Source organism: Eumetopias jubatus, unplaced genomic scaffold (assembly GCF_037043125.1).
Source record: "Eumetopias jubatus isolate StellerSeaLion01/CBP00866 unplaced genomic scaffold, mEumJub1_p1.0 scaffold_9, whole genome shotgun sequence".
NCBI classification, from domain to species: Eukaryota; Metazoa; Chordata; class Mammalia; order Carnivora; family Otariidae; genus Eumetopias; species Eumetopias jubatus.
The window spans coordinates 133193545-133210762 of NW_028274815.1; the positions used below are offsets into that span (position 1 = coordinate 133193545).

General features: G+C 43.8%; 1 protein-coding gene across 1 annotated transcript in view; it reads left to right on the forward strand.

The window, feature by feature from the left end:
- The window catches only part of DOK5 (docking protein 5), a 169167-nt gene extending 153466 nt beyond the window's left edge, over positions 1-15701 (forward strand). Inside the window, exons 7-8 of the mRNA XM_028125233.2 lie at positions 8750-8870; positions 15637-15701. Of these exons, the coding sequence (XP_027981034.1) occupies positions 8750-8870; positions 15637-15701 (186 nt within the window). The remainder of the gene's footprint in view (positions 1-8749; positions 8871-15636) is intronic.
- Positions 15702-17218: the final 1517 nt, after the last annotated feature.

Below are 17218 nucleotides of genomic sequence, written 5' to 3' on the forward strand. Positions count from 1 at the left end.
CACACGCTCTCTCTCTCCCTCTCTTTCAAATAAATAAAATCTTTAAGAAAAAAAAAAGAATAGAGCTAGAGATATCTGGTAGGAGCACTAGATGTCATTAAGGGAGAAGAGATGTCAGGAAAACGTTGAGGCGTTCCTGAGCTGACTCCTGACGGGAAGGTAGGCATCAGCCAGGTGAGAATTGGGGAAATGGGGTGCACACAGACCACACACAGCCTATCTGTACTCCCTATTTGGCTGCCAGGCCCTTCTTTACCCTTATGGGTGGGATTCACTCATGTGCTCGCAAATGTTTAATAACTGGCTCTCTGAAAAACAGTGCATGCGTTTGTACACAGAGTTGGGAAATGACATAGAGAAGCATGCTATTTTACAGTGTTTCTACCAGGTAGATGTAACCGACTCAAACAATCTCAGCATAGATGACAGTAAAATACCCAGGAAGTGATGAGTCTTGAGTAACACATCTGTTATGACTTGAATAACATCTATACAATTGCATGTTATATACACAGTTTATTTTTTTAAATAATTTTTTATTGTTATGTTAAACACCATACATTACATCATTAGTTTTTGATGTAGTGTTCCATGATTCACTGATTGTGCGTAACACCCAGTGCTCCACGCAGAATGTGCCCTCTTTAATACCCATCGTGAGGCTAACCCATCCCCCCACCCCCCTCCCCTCTAGAACCCTCAGTTTGTTTTTCAGAGTCAATCGTCTCTCATGGTTCGTCTCCCCCTAGACTTACTCCCCTTTATTCTTCCCCTCCTGCTATCTTCTTCTTCTTTTTTTTTTCTTAACATATGTTGCATTATTTGTTTCAGAGGTACAGATCCGTGATTCATCAGTCTTCCACAATTCACAGCGCTCACCATAGCACATACCCTCCCCAATGTCTATCACCCAGCCACCCAATCCCTCCCACCCCCCCCACCACTCCAGCAACCCTCAGTTTGTTTCCTGAGATTAAGAATTCCTCATATCAGTGAGGTCATATGATACATGTCTTTCTCTGATTGACTTATTTCACTCAGCATAACACCCTCCAGTTCCATCCACGTCATTGCAAATGGCAAGATCTCATTCCTTTTGATGGCTGCATAATATTCCATTCCATCTTCTTTATCCATTCATCTGTCGATGGACATCTTGGCTCTTTCCACAGTTTGGCTATTGTGGACATTGCTGCTATAAACATTGGGGTGCACATACCCCTTCGGGTCCCTACATTTGTACCTTTGGGGTAAATACCCAGTAGTGCAATTGCTGGATTGTATGGTAGCTCTATTTTCAACTGTTTGAGGAACCTCCATACTGTTTTCCAGAGTGGCTGCACCAGCTTGCATTCCCACCAACAGTGTAGGAGGGTTCCCCTTTCTCTGCATCCCCGCCAACAGCTGTCGTTTCCTGATGTTAATTTTAGCCATTCTGACGGGTGTGAGGTGGTATCTCATGGAGGTTTTGATTTGGATTTCCCTGATGCCGAGCGATGTTGAGCACTTTCTCATGTGTCTGTTGGCCATTTGGATGTCTTCTTTGGAAAAATGTCTGTTCATGTCTTCTGCCCATTTCTTGATTGCATTATTTGTTCTTTGGGGGTTGAGTTGGATAAGTTCTTTATAGATTTTGGATACTAGCCCTTTATCTGGTATGTCATTTGCAAATATCTTCTCCCATTCTGTCGGTTGTCTTTTGGTTTTGTGGACTGTTTCTTTTGCTGTGCAAAAGCTTTTTATCTTGATGAAATCCCAATAGTTCATTTTTGCCCTGGCTCCCCTTGCCTTTGGCGATGTTTCTAGGAAGAAGTTGCTGTGGCTGAGGTCGAAGAGGTTGCTGCCTGTGTTCTCCTTTAGGATTTTGATGGACTCTTGTCTCACGTTTAGGTCTTTCAACCATTTGGAGTCTATTTTTGTGTGTGGTGTAAGAAAATGGTCCAGTTTCATTCTTCTGCATGTGGCTGTCCAATTTTCCCAACACCATTTGTTGAAGAGAAAGTCTTTTTCCCATTGGACATTCTTTCCTGCTTTGTCAAAGATGAGTTGACCATAGAGTTGAGGGTCCATTTCTGGGCTCTCGATTCTGTTCCATTGATCTATGTGTCTGTTTTTGTGCCAGTACCATACTGTCTTGATGATGACAGCTTTGTAATAGAGCTGGAAATCCGGAATTGTGATGCCGCCAGCTTTGCTTTTCTTTTTAAAGATTCCTCTGGCTATTCGGGATCTCTTCTGGTTCCATACAAATTTTAGGATTATTTGTTCCATTTCTTTAAAAAAAGTGGATGGTATTTTGATGGGGATTGCATTGAATGTGTAAATTGCTCTAGGTAGCATTGACATCTTCACAATGTTTGTTCTTCCAATCCATGAGCATGGAACGTTTTTCCATTTCTTTGTGTCTTCTTCAATTTCTTTCATGAGTATTTTATAGTTTTCTGAGTACAGATCCTTTGCCTCTTTGGTTAAATTTATTCCTAGGTATCTTATGGTTTTGAGTGCAATTGTGAATGGGATCGACTCCTTGATTTGTCTCTCTTCTGTCTTGTTGTTGGTGTATAGGAATGCCACTGATTTCTGTGCATTGATTTTATACCCTGCTACTTGACTGAATTCCTGTATGAGTTCTAGCAGTTTTGGGGTGGAGTCTTTTGGGTGTTCCACATACAGTATCATATCATCTGCAAAGAGTGAGAGTTTGACTTCCTCTTTGCCGATTTGGATGCCTTGGCTTTCTTTTTGTTGTCTGATTGCTGTGGCTAGGACTTCCAATACTATGTTGAATAGCAGTGGTGATAGTGGACATCCCTGCCGCGTTACTGACCTTAGGGGAAAAGCTCTCAGCTTTTCCACATTGAGAATGATATTCGCTGTAGGTTTTTCATAGATGGCTTTTATGATGTTGAGGTATGTACCCTCTATCCCTATACTCTGAAGAGTTTTGATCAAGAAAGGATGCTGTCCTTTGTCTAATGCTTTTTCTGCATCTATTGAGAGGATCATATGATTCTTGTTCTTTCTTTTGTTAATGTATTGTATCACGTTGATTGATTTGCGGATGTTGAACCAATCTTGTAGCCCAGGGATAAATCCCACTTGGTCATGGTGAATAATCCTTTTAGTGTACTGTTGGATCCTATTGGCTAGGATTTTGGTGAGAATTTTTGCATCCATGTTCATCAAGGATATTAGTCTGTAATTCTCCTTTTGGGTGGGGTCTTTGTCAGGTTTTGGGATCAAGGTAATGGTGGCCTCATAAAATGTGTTTGGAATTTGTTTGAAAAAATAACGAAGATTTGAAAAAAAAGGGAGAGAATGTGATCAGGCAGGAGACTAGAACAAAGCCATACACCAGTGATTTAGGGTATATTTTGATCTGTTAGAAGAAACTGTATCTTAAAATTTTAAAGAGAGAACACCTTATATATATATGCCAAAAATAAGGGTAACTATTATGAAGGGATAAAATATGACTCTAAAAATGAAAAATAAGAAATGTTTTTTTAAAAAAGGGATTGATAAGATGTTGGTTGAAAAAGGGAAAAAGAAAAATTAAAAAAAAAACAGTTAAAAAAATTAACTTTGACAAACTAATGAATCATTGTAAAAAATGCCATGAATTCTATGTGCAGTATTCCCCTAGCGCTGGAGTTCTCCTGTTCTCCTTGATCGGTAAACTTGGTCTTGGCTTGCTGGCTGTTCCTGCTGATCTTCTGGGGGAGGGGCCTGTTGCCGTGGTTCCCAAATGTCTATGCCAGAGGCGGAATTGCCCCAACCTTGTCGGTCTGGGCTAAGCAAGCTGCTCCGGTTTCCTCTCAGGAGCTTTTGGTCCCTGCAAGCTCTCGGTACAGCTTTGGAGGACCAACCAGGGTGAAAATGGTGGCCTCCCAATCTCCACCCAGAGGAGCTGAGAACTCGGGGCCCCGCTCCTCAGTGCGCCCCCGGAGAAAAGCAGTCACTCCCGTGTCCCGGTCTCCGGCCGCACTCCGTGCTCACCCGGCCTGTGACCGAGCGTTTGTATCTCTGGCACCCGACGCCGTGTGGAGTCTCCAAACCCAGCAGATCCCTGCGGTGCGCTCCCGCGCCGCTCCTCCTGGGGGAGGAAGGGGAGTCTCCCCGGCTCTGCCGCTTGTTGGGTCCCTGCTGGAGGAGCAGTGGCCCGACTGGGCCGCGGATCACAGTTTATGGCCACCCCGAGCTGAGAGCCCGCGCCTCGGCTCCGTCTCTGCAGCCGGCTGCCCCGCTCCGATCCCTGGGAGCTCTGCCGCACTCAGGCACCCCCAGTCTTTCTGTGACCCCGAGGGTCCTGAGACCCCACTGTCCCACGAGGGTTCCACCCCCCGCTTAGCCACCGGAGCAACGTCCCTCCGCGGAGCCGAGTTCTAAAAGGTCCGATTTTGTGCTCCGCGGCTCTAGCACTTGCCAGAAGCGGCCGACGGAGGCCCCCTCCCCGCCGTCTATCCTCCCGAATATCGCCTCGGATTCACTTCTCCGCACGTCCTACCTTCTAGTAAGTGGTCGCTTCTCTGTTCAGAGAGTTGTTGCTACTCTCCTCTTCGATCTCCTGTTGAGTTCGTAGGTGTTCAGAATGGTTTGATCCCCATTCAGCTGAATTCCTGAGACCAGACGAAATCCAGGTCTCCTACTCCTCCGCCATCTTGCTCCCCTGCTGCTCAGATTTTGATGCCCTTTTTCTGTCATCCCATGGCACCCAGATTTCCTCTGCTTTACACTTAAACTGTATTGTCTTAGACACAAGCTCTTTGTGGTTATAGACTGAGTCTCAAAATCAACAAGTATTTGATGATAAGCTGAAGAAATGTTCTTTCCATTTATTTACTCAGGTGGCCAAACCTTGTAAATTTGTCATCTCTGGAAAAATCAAACTTAGCATGTTCATGTGCACGTGTAAAGACTGCTCCCCACTTGGTAGCCATGGTTTTAGGAGGCAATTTGAATGTGACCTTGAACTTGAACAAACATGGAGAACAAATAAGTGCTGGTCAGTAGGTTCTGAGAGATGGAGTTCAGGTCCTGGGACACAAGGGCCAGCTACCACCTTGCTGTGTGAACTCGGGTACTGATTTTTTGGCTTCTTACCACGGGCGACTGGGCTGGATATTCCCGTAGTTTGGTGTTCCATGACTGTATTAAACTTTCCTAATAGTTGCAGGATGCAAAATGGATGGTTTGGATAATTTTTCTGTTTTTTTTTTTAAATATATATAGAGTTCAAGGATACCTATTTAATGAAAAGGTGGGAACAAGACTATCAGATATGGTAGACAGTTCTACTTAAAACACCATTTCCGTATTCACAGTGAGTTCAGATGCATTTGATAAATTGGAGAATGATTCATTCTAATATCAAAGTGTGTTGGTGCAAAAAACAAAATCAGAAACAAAAAAACAACCCACTTTTCTTTTTTCTAGGCAAGGGAAGCCCAGAATAGCAGGAGTAGAATTATAAGCTTTAGCGGAAAGGGAAAAGCCCTCAGTAAACTACTGCACAGCAGAGCCTCTTCCAGCTAGAGTTTAAGAAGATAAGAAATGAGCAGAGGCACCAAAGGCTCTACCCGGAGAGGTGCATCCCCCCCCCCCCCACCTTGTACAGCTCTGGACCAGCTCTTGTTCACGGGGCTACACAGCCAGCAGGGCACACCCTTGGGGAAGAGCTTACGCTCTATCTGCATAGCCTGGACTTCTGAAGACAGCATTTCTAACCAAATGTGTGTGTGTGTGTGTGTGTGTGTGTGTGTGTGTGTGTGTGTGTGTGTGTTTAAACAACCCTTGCAAAACCTCCAGCCTCTAAGCCTCCAGGCTGCCTCTCAGAGGAGCGATTCCTTTGCGTAGAAAGCATACATTTTGAGGGGTCGTCCCATAAGCCGATTTTCCCAAAAGAATTGCAGATGGGGAGGTTTTTCAGAAATGTCCATGTCTCCTTATGGCAGAAATAGCTGTACTTCAAATGTTTACGGTTTGGGGTCGTCTATTTTTTTACTCCTTAATGTGAAATTACTATGATTTTTATAAACAAGAAAAACCAAACTATATAAAAGTGTGTTAGGTTAAAAAAGAAAAAGGAGGAAGAATGCGACTGGTCTCTCCATGTACTCAAGATGGCCTAATTTTAAATCCTCTGAAAATGTAGCGTTACTTGTATTTCCACCTGCAGTGTCAATGAGCATCCATTCATGTCCCCTGCAGCTGGATGTCGAGACTAAGACTCAGAGTGCCTTGAAGCAATAAAGAATGAGGGTGGAAACTTCCCTGATAGTTATCTCACCAAATGACTTCTCGCCCTTAAAAGAATTGCATTGTTAAATAAGATTTTTTTTTCCATTATTTTTCTCTGGAGACAATTAAGATGCCCCTTTTCTCATGAACTATGGTAATCTCCCAAAGGGTTGAGGAAGAAAGAGAGAGCCAGGCTGTGTAATGTTCTCCATGAAACATGATGTTGGTGTCATTGCATTCTTGTTCCTAAATAAGCTTTCCAAAAATACAGTCAAATCATGCTGGCCTGCAGAAATATATTCATGGTACTGCAGTGAATAATTTGAAGGGATGGCTATTTCCCGAATGTTTTCTTTATATTAAATTTTTTATTGTATTAAATAGAGTATCTTTTTATTAAGAAAATCCAATAATCAGTACCTTGGAAATCCAGCTCTTTTCCTTTATTTATTTATTTATTTATTTATTTATTTATTTATTTATTTATTTTTGTGTTCCGTGTAAATGAAGTTGAATGTCACCGGAAGTCACTGGTAAATAGATTTCTGCTTCTTTGTTTTTGTTTTTTGCTCTTAAGCTTTGAGACTTTCACATGTATAGAAATAGAGAAACAGAACTTTTCTACTAGCTTTGTGCTCGGCTCTTTGCCCTTTTGATCCAACAGGACATGTTTGGGGAAGAAAATGTCCCCATGAAACCTAGTGCTAATTCTACCTGGGGACACATTCTGGTAATTGTCCTATTGTGATAGGATGGAGAAGTCAATCCATCGCATGTAAATGCAACGCATGTAAATTAAGTTATCTTTGGAATAAATGGCTCTAATCTTTTTTTCAAGTTTAATCTCATCAACTAGAATGAGTTTTGGTCAGCGGGGTATGAAGCCTCCTATTATTTCAGCTTTACTGAATGAATAGACAGATATTGGGCCTGGATCTACCATACTGTTGAGGTGTGTAGAATGGAGAGTTTTCTTAAAAAAAAAAAAAAAATCTCTAAATGGGCCTTGCAATTCATAATAATAATAATTATACCCCTCATTTTTTTCCTGTACCTAGTTTGTGCTAGATAGGTGCTGAGCAATTACTGACTCTAATACAACCCAAGTGGGCAGGCATTTAATGTCAGTGCTTCTCATACAAGCAATTAAAATGACATTCCACTAGATACAGTGGTCTGCAACTCACTGTTTCCCTAACAATACAATACATAAATGTTTCCTTTTTCGTTGACGTGAATCTACCTTCCTCTGGTTTGCCATTGCCAAGTATGTCCTAGTGTCTCAGTGCAAATAACCAGGTCCTCAGCAGTAGAGACTCGAGCTGCCTCTGGTTGGTTTGCGATGCTTGCAAACTAGGTCCCACTGCATAAGCTTGTGCAGATCTGTGTATTTCTGGGCACATTTGTAAAACTGAGGTGGGTTATTTGATATTCAGACAACTCCGGGAAATCAGACATTGCAAGTAGTCCCTTCTCCTGTTAATGTGTAATAAAACTAAACCATGATTGCATTTAGACCGGGCTGAGATGAGAGGGGGGCGGGGAGGGCTGCCTCACATCACACTCATGCTCTTCCAGATGTGTTGCCCCTGTGTACCTGTCCTTCTACTCAACTCCTACCCATCCTGTGAGGCCACCTTCTCTCTGAAACTTCCCTTGTAAGGCCAATCCCGCCAGTGTGTCAGACAGGCCACAGACGACTCCCCAGGATGTGGGCCCAAGAGCCCCGGCTTCCCCTTCCCTCCCTCAGTATCTGGAACAGGGATCAGGCGCTTGGAAGAGCAGACAGTGTTTTGTTCTGATGCTAGTGACAGAATACCCAATTCAAATCAGCTTGGACTGAAAAGAGATAATTGGCTCATATAATTGAGAAGTCCAGGGCTAGTTTCCAGGTTTAGGTGGGATCCAAGGTCACCCCCTTTTCTTGGCTGTCTTCCTCGGAATCAGTTCATTGACTGGCAGGCTCTCCCTTCGTTGTTCCAAGGCAGGCTCCTGTCCATCTCCTGTCCTCAGCAGCCCCACAAGGAAGCCCATTCATTCAATGCAACGCGTTCTATTTATTGTGCACCTACCACGTGCCAGGAAATATTCTCGACCTGGCGAGAGAGCAGTGAACCACACAGGCAAAAACCCTTGGCTTACCTCTGTTGATTTTCTCTTCCACAAAAGTTCTAATAAGTGTTCCCAGGGGTTGTGTCTTACTGGCCTGACTTGGGTCACCAACCACCCCTAGAATCAGTGGTGAGGTCAGCCCCCTGTAACTGGATGGATTGAGCTGAGCTGGGGGGAGGTTCTCCAGAGGAAAGTGGACACACTGTTGCCAGCAGGGGGAAGAACGGATGCTGCTAACTAAGCAAAAACAATAGCTGACCCCACGGCTAGGTGAGGAAATGCCCATTGATTTGCCCACCAGCTGCTCTGACGTTCTGACTCCCAGCGCCCCAGTTCTCAGTCAAGTCTTTACCAGCCGCAGGGTCGCTGACACACTCCTTTCTTCCCTTTGATGCAGCTCCAGATGAAGATGAGCGAGCGGGCCGCCTCCCTGAGCACCATGGTGCCCCTGCCCCGTAGCGCCTACTGGCAGCATATCACACGACAGCACAGCGCTGGGCAGCTCTGCCACCTGCAAGGTAAGCACGGGGCCAGGTGCCCGGGCAGTGCCCCTGGCAGCCCTGTGGGGTGGGGGGAGCGCAGCCAGTCCGGCTGTCCCCTTCCCCCCAGGGCCAGGGCCCCCATCGAGGCCGCACTCCGGGGCATGTCCTCCATCACAGTGTCCTGGGGAAATAGTTTAACATGCAGATTCTTGGGCCCTCGGCTGCAGAGTTTCTCCATCTTAGGAAGTGGCTGAGCAAACCACCTTGATCAAACACCTGCACGGGGTGTGTGCAAGAAGGGTGGGGTCCACGCTGCGAGAAAACAGGCTAGTAGTGCACTTGGCACCAACAGCATCAGCATCCCTTGGGAACTTGCTAGAAGGCAAATGTTCAGGCCCCTTCCAGGATCCTGAAAGTTCCAGGATCAGGCACTCTGGGGTCGGGGCCCAGCCATCTGTGTGTTCATCCAGCCCTCCAGGTGATTCTCGCGAATGCCCAAGCTTAGGAACCACGTGCTGTTGGAAAGGGATGCCCTGGGGCAGGGTCCTGGGTTCTGGTTCTACAGGGACTCGAAGCAAACCCTAGGAGGCCTGTCTTCCAGAAAAGTGGGCTCAGAAGCAGGATACAGAAGGGCCCGTGGTGGGGACAGCAGGAATAATTGGAAAAAATTTTTAAACATTTTCTTACCTCTTCAAATGCAGCTTTTATGGTTTACAGTATGCAAGAATAGCTTGTGCATATGTAACTTATAAAAAACAAATAGGCCTCTGTGGCGGACCCCTGCTGAAGAACTTTGCATGATCAGCTGCAAGACACCAGAACTTTGACGGGCGTGCGCTAGATGGCACCTAGTTCATATGCAGTAATCTGTCAAATAAATGAATCTGAGAACAAATGAAGGGCCACAGAGAACAGTGGCCTCAGCTGTAAATAGCACTGACCGTTCGCTAGTCACTGAGCCTTTTCAGCCCTTCCTGGTGGCCATTTCTCCCCCAGAGAGCTTTTCCCGTTCTTTCTTCCTGGAAGTCTGGGCCTCTCCCCCCATCCTAGGTCACTCTTTTTCCTCTCTAGGTCTTACCTCCCGACTCCAGGGTAACCCTCCCGGACTCCCGTATAACTGGCGTGGGATCTTGATTATGTGTGCTCCCAAGACGAGGGTGCTGACCCCCCTCTTTAGAGTCTTTATCCCAGTGCTCACATCATGTTGAATTGTGTGGCTAGTGGACTCATCTTCCACTTCCAGGAAGCAGTAAAGCCGAGGACAGCTGGGTCTTTTGTCCTCATCGTTTTATGCCCCTGGTGCCTTGACACAGTGGCCATCCTGAGTATTTGTTGAACGAATGTGTACTGAGGGCACTTACATTCTAGTCTTTGGGACTGTAAGTTCTGCTCCCTCGCAGAGAGCATAGCACAGTGTGGATGCTCAGAAAATATATCCTGAGTGCCTGTATGAGTGACTGCACTCATAAATAACTGGTAAACAGGCTTACTTCCCAGGACATACCCACAGAGAGAGAGAGAGAGAGAGAGTTGGGTGAGATCAGGTTGTCCCAAAGACCATTTGTTCCCTAGCATGTTCAGAAATTTTTGCAATATTTGAATTACATTATCAGCATTTTTCTCATATGCATACCCCCTACACTATTATTCAATTTTACGCAGTCTCGTCTCCTTAAATAAATTCCTTTTTGTAAAGAAAATTGTATGCCACTGCCTTTATACTATTATAGCAACTGGCTATTTTTTTTTTTTTAAGATTTTTATTTGAGAGAGAGAGAGAATGAGAGAGAGAGAGAGAGCATGAGAAGGGGGAGGGTCAGAGGGAGAAGCAGACTCCCTGCCGAGCAGGGAGCCCGATGTGGGACTCGATCCCGGGACTCCAGGATCATGACCTGAGCCGAAGGCTGTCGCTTAACCAACTGAGCCACCCAGGAGCCCAGCAACTGGCTATTTTTTTTTAAATATACAATAAGATAAATAGTAATTATTTTTATTTTTTAAAATTTTTTTGTTATGTTATGTTAATCACCATACATTACATCATTAGTTTTTGATGCAGTGTTCCATGATTCATTGTTTGCGTATAACACCCAGTGCTCCATGCAGAACGTGCCCTCTTTAATACCCATCACCAGGCTGACACATCCCCCCATCCCCCTCCCCTCCAGAACCCTCAGTTTGTTTCTCAGAGTCCATCGTCTCTCATGGTTTGTCTCCCCCTCCGATTTCCCCCCCTTCAGATAAATAGTAATTATTGAAAGTTTAAAGAAGTATGAATAACATAAATTCACACAAAGCTATTAAATTGCTTTGTAACTTGACTTTCTACACTTACCAAGATGATCTTCACAAAGAAAGTATGTCATTTTAGATTCTGCATGTCGGGCCTGCAAAGCAAAGTTGGGAACCAAAGTGATGTAGGCTTCATAGGGAGGAAATTGATAAGTGACCTTAATTCCTGAGATACTGAGTGGTCATTTGAGAAGTCAGTTTACATCAAAGGTGATGTATGGTGGGATTTCCCTAGAATAGCGTGTTTGCGAAGATGCACTGACAGTGGGCTAACCTGAATACTTAGGATATGTTGCAGTTTTAGAATTACTGCAAAATCAGGTTCGAGTTTCTTGGTTTAGATTTTTCAAGTGATCACAGACATAGGAGTCCCGGAACAGTAATTTGAGGATAGTGATTTCTTAATTTCTAGTGAGATTAATGGCCACCATAATGAGAATGAATACCACAGATTTCCTGCAGAGCTGATGAATTCTCAAGCTTTGTATTGGTAATCTATAGGGTTTTGAAGATGATTGTGTTTTAGGTTTTGAAGATGATCATTAAAGCTCCTCTTGGTTGCTCTTTGTCACATTGTGATCTTCATTGGACATAAATTTCCATTTGAGTTCTTACAGTTTTTCCCTGTTTGGCACACTGATAATACTTGCTGAATACTCCAATATCTTAGAATATCTGTATGCATGAAAATGGCATGATCATTGTTTCAGAGTTATTATTATTTTTTGCTTTATGTTTTGGTACCAGTTATTCCATCAGATTATTTGCTTCTACATACTTTTGTTCCCTGTGTCAGTGAATGTGTTTTATTTTTGTATTTAATTTGTACCAATGTTTATGGAGAGATTTCTTCACCTACATGTTCTGCGTTGATTTGTCTACATTTGTTTTATCTTGTGGATCGCTTTTGAGTCACCAGTATTCATTGAGATACAGGGCCAATATGTGGTCTATGTGTCATATGGGACTCAATTTACCATTAATTTGTTACCTTAAGAAAAAAAGTTCTCAGACTACCTAATTACCTGCTTTATCAGAGGTGGTCACTTACATGACAAATAGGATAAGTTTGTGTGTTGGTCTGCCTATGCTACCTGTCTTCCTCCTTCCCCTCCCCGCACCCCCAGAATAAAGTTGAAACTGGAGGAAAATGAATGCCATCGTTGCCTGTGTGTGCCATACATTGAGGTTACATGGCCCATGATGTCTTGTTTTGATGGTGTTTGTGAGTTGTGACTCCTCTGGCCAGCTCATTTACCTGGGGGATATTTCAGGATGACTTCTCCAGATGACAGATCTGGAAGCTAATCTTGGAAAACATATAGACCCTTACAGGGACATTGGTCCATCTGGTTGGAGAACAGCTCAATCCCTCTCCAAATTCAGTCCTACAGAGCCACCTGCTGGTTGGTTTTGGAATTATCCTCTTATTATTACCGTCGGTGGTGGGGAAGAGGGGCTGGCTTTGACACAGCTTGGTGTGTGAAGACTTATTTAATCCACCATCACTGCCTCTCCTGCCCCATTTCCAGTTTTCATATCGAAATGCCTTTTAGGATTGAGCATATACAAAATCAACACGTGAAAGAGGTTTATCACGAATCCTGGAGGAAATTCATGAAAGAGAAGCATTTATCAAGTTGAACACTGTATTCACAGGATTCTTTCAGGAATGCATCGCCTAAAATAACCACAGAGCGGTGGGTTCCCAAGTGTGTTCCGTGGAGTATTAACCCCAGTAGATATGGCTCTTTCCCAAAACAGTACTGTAGTCCAGCAAGTTTGGGGGAAATGCTCCATGTTATGTTAAATTCGCCTTTTGGAGATTGAGAATGCCAATCACTGTTTTCAAGGTTTCGAGATGTCCTGCCATAAAGAATCTGTTTAATTTTGTTTAAACTAGAGCTCTGCAAATTTATTTGCACACGAAACCTGTTCTCTCCTTTTTTAATGTAAATAAACATGAACAGACCCCTAGTGAAGTGCTAGATTTGTTCCTCACAAGGCAGACAACACATACTGAATGAGTATCTTTTATGAAGATAGCCTTTCTTAAAGACCTGCTTGGGGGTGGTAGGAGACAGCAGAGAAGAGGTGTCCCTCTTCAGTGGGGGCCCTTCTTAAACTCTGTCACTTCCTTTCAAAGTTATCCTCTTAGGAATCTTTCTCTTACTCCAAAGGTGCTCCATTGCTTAATAGTTCCAGAATCCTTCTATTGGAATTGCCTTGGAAGACAGTGACCCTTGTTTATAAACAAGAAGAAAATAGGTATCATTTATCGGATTTGACTTTAGATAATTTTAGGAAATCAGAGATTGGCACCAGATGTTTGTGTCACCATCTTCCTGGCATCCTTCATGTTGCCATATATGGTGCTCCTGGCAACACTTGCAGGAGTGTTCTCCATTTCCATGAAGGCAGAACCTGAGACCCTTGGAGGTCAAGTACTTGCTCAAGATCACATGGCTAGTGGGTGGAGGGACTAGCGTTAAAACTCCTTTCTTTTATAATATGTTCTTACCTGTGAGAAGAAATTCTGCCACCATGGCTGTCTCAAAGACACATACCTTAGAAAGGAAACAGCTCTTCCAGAGGATTGGTTCCAGCTCATGCAATTTACATCTTTCTTTTAACGACGGTAGATTCCTAGAAGCAAGTCGCTACTTCAGAGACATCAACACTGGTTTTTCAATATTAATTCTAACACAGTCACATACGTGGTGTGTGCATCAGTTAAGAGAGAATAGATTAAGATCTGAGCAAATATGAAAGGGTAACAAATAGATGAAAGTCTCAAGCTCTCATGTCTATCAGGATCAGGGAAGATGTGCAAACAGTGAGACAGGGCACGGATGGGCGTGGTGGGGTCCCTGGTGGACCCCAGGAACCCTGGGGCAGAAGAAAGGACAAGAGAACAGGGAAATAGACACCTTTATGGAAGTTGGAAGTTATTTAACTCTTGACCGTCAATTCCAAACGTTTTATGACCCGTGCAGGCCAGAGAAGAAGTCTGGGCCGAGATGGGGTCTACGAGCTGGTCCCAGCTCATGACCTTTGTGTGACCTGCAAAAATGTGGGGCAGGTGATTCCATCCATTTCCTGGCTTTAAGCTAAAAATAGCACTGAAACCAAACCAGAAAGATTCTGTTAGCCGGCATGAGGATTGAGGCTGCAGGTGCTTCCATTCTGATGTGACCCCAAGTGAATACTATCAGTCACTTTTCTCACATACTTTTACAATCTAAGGAGCGACAAATGAAAGTTCAGGAAGGGCTTTGTTCTTGACCGAAGATTTGGGTTTTGCATCCATACTGTTTGTATACTTCCTGTGGGAACTTTTATCAAACTGTAATGAAGAGGTATGGGATATTTACCTGTAGTCCTCAAACTCATTAAGTAATCTCTACACCCGACACGGGGCTCAGACCCAACCTCCTAACCATTTTGAGCACAGATTCTATTTTCTTTCCACTGCACACATACACATACCCGCACTGTGTGACACTGAGAAACAGTGTTAATGACTTTGAATACTCCTGCCAGCAGGTGGCAGTAAAACCTCTTGTTTGTATAAAATCAAGCGCTCTGTCTACGGGGATCGGCCAACCAGGGACTGCCGGCCAAAGGACGTCCGCTGTCTTGATTTTGTGAACAAAGTCTTGCTGGAGCATCCATGCCCATTCGTCATGTATTCATTGTGGTTGCTTTTATGCTGTGGGCAGTGGAGTTGAGTGGTTGCAGTGAGACCGTATGGTCTGCAAAATCTAAAATATCTAGTATCTGACCCTTTATAGACGAGGTTTGCCAACCCCTGTCTTATCTCACAGAGACTGCTAACACGGGCCCTCTGTGTTGCCTTCCTGACTTCTTCACTTGTCTTGGTTTGGAGTCCAAGCCTGAAATAATAAAGCCTAAGGAGTCCTTACAACAAAATTTCCTAAGTATAAATATAATATTGGCATATTCTTTTCTTTTTTTTTTTTTTTTTTAAGATTTTACTTATTTATTTATTTGTCAGAGAGAGAACGCGAGCACAAGCGGGGAGGGAGAAGCAGGCTCCCCACTGAGCTGGGAGCCCGATGCGGGACTCCATCCCAGGAGCCTGGGATCATGACCCGAGCCGAAGGCAGACGCCCAACCATCTGAGCCACCCAGGCGCCCCAGTATTGCCTTATTTCTAGTCCGGTTTCCAAAGAGGGTCCTAGACAAAAGTTTTCATAGTCCTATGATTCCTTCTCATTTCCCTTCAATATCCTGAACAAGGAGTTGATGAAGATAAAAAATTAAGGAGGAAAGTAACCGCTAGTAGTCTGATCATAGCTCAGTGCAAAGACCACGTGCAAATGAGATGTTAATCATGTAGTCTCTCCTGACTCTTATTTGAGCGCCCTCGGAAAAAAATCTGATGTTGTATGTTACTTATTTCTCTGCTATAGAAACCTGTTGCTAGCTAATTTGATCGCGTGCTTTCTTAAAATATAACCGCCGTTTTAAATTCTTTTCGGAAAAGATGTTGCCAGCCCTCTGAAGCTTCATCGGACAGAGACTTTTCCTGCCTACCGATCGGAGCACTGACAGGAGCTGCTGAGAATCGAGAATCGTTGTGTGACACACTTGTGATGTGTTGGCCGCCGCAGATCCACCAGGAGGCCACAGGATGACAGCGAGGGGAGCCACGATGGAAAGAGGCGGGAAGTCCTGGCTAATTGTGTGGTCATTGGGAAACTGCAATGCAATATTTGTCTTTTTCTTTCTTTTTTCTTTTTTTTTAAAAAAAATCTTAGCGTGATTGAAACATGCTCTATAGATACCGACTTTTTGTTCCCTATTTTACAGTTGGACAGAAAGGAGTCGATGCCACAGAATGATTTTCTATTGTAGATACCATGTCCCTTGCACTTCTCTGAATCTATCCTTTTGTGGATTCTTGTGATTTTCCTTCTGAGTGTTTCAATTGTATGACAGTCAGTACTGATAATAAAATGGCTCTTCATTATTTGTTATTCATTGATACCGTATTCCTCAGTTGTTAATATCATGGTTCTGGTTAACTACGGGAAGTTATTTTTTATGACGTTGCCAATTAGTTAAATCAGTGCTTTGACTGGCTCTTACCTATTAGGTTAAGAAATAACTTCCAAGGACCTTTTAGTCTTCTCTTCAGGGTTACAGTTTTGCTCTCACACCATCTTCCTCCTACCCCCTACCTTCCTTTTTTTTTTTAAAGCCTTTGTTTTGTTTGGAGTCCCTTCGTAAAACATTTTAAAATAAAAGAGCATTCTTCACCCCTGTGTTCTTTGGATTCTGGAGATCTGGTTTTCTCTTCTATCTTCGGTATTTATGAAGGTATGTGACTGTCTTCCTTAGGAGTCATGAGCGGTCTGGCATTGCCCTTGATATTAGTGCGATGACCAGTTATACATTCGCCCACTTGCTCATTCAGCTGGTCTGGACTGAGCATTTTCTAGTTCCGGACACTGTGCTCTATAGAATCCAGCGATAGAGGGCTAAAGAGACACAGGCCCTGTCACCTTAAGTGCAGAGGAGTATGACAGGGAAATAAAGTTGCAATTATAATACAGAGTGACATCTGCTAAATGGGTCCCCAGTGGCCATGTGCCTCTGAAGAGATGGTCAGTCTATGCCCCAGTCTTTCCGACTGGGATCTGCCAGATGGGAATTCCATCTTGGGAGGTCCCGAAGCTAGAATGGTTATGGCTGCATGGGAAGGAGGGATGGTGTGTGTCTCGGTCACTACCCTCTTGTCAGTAGTATTCCCTGATACATATAGGGCATCTGGTTAAATTTGATATATGATGATTTACGTTTTTTAGTGTAAGTATATCCCAAATATTGCATGAGATCTAAATATACTAAAAATTATTTATTGTATATCTCAGATTGAAATTTGATGGCATGCTCTGTATTTTTCTTTGCTAAATCTGGCTGTCCTGTTTCCCAGGCTCTAGACCTGTGCCTTACACGTAGCTCATGCTTGAAAAATACGCGATAATTGAATGGATAGATGAATAAACTCTTATCCTGGTGATAGAATTCTTCCCATAAGGGGAGGCAAGTTAATATTGATTGTG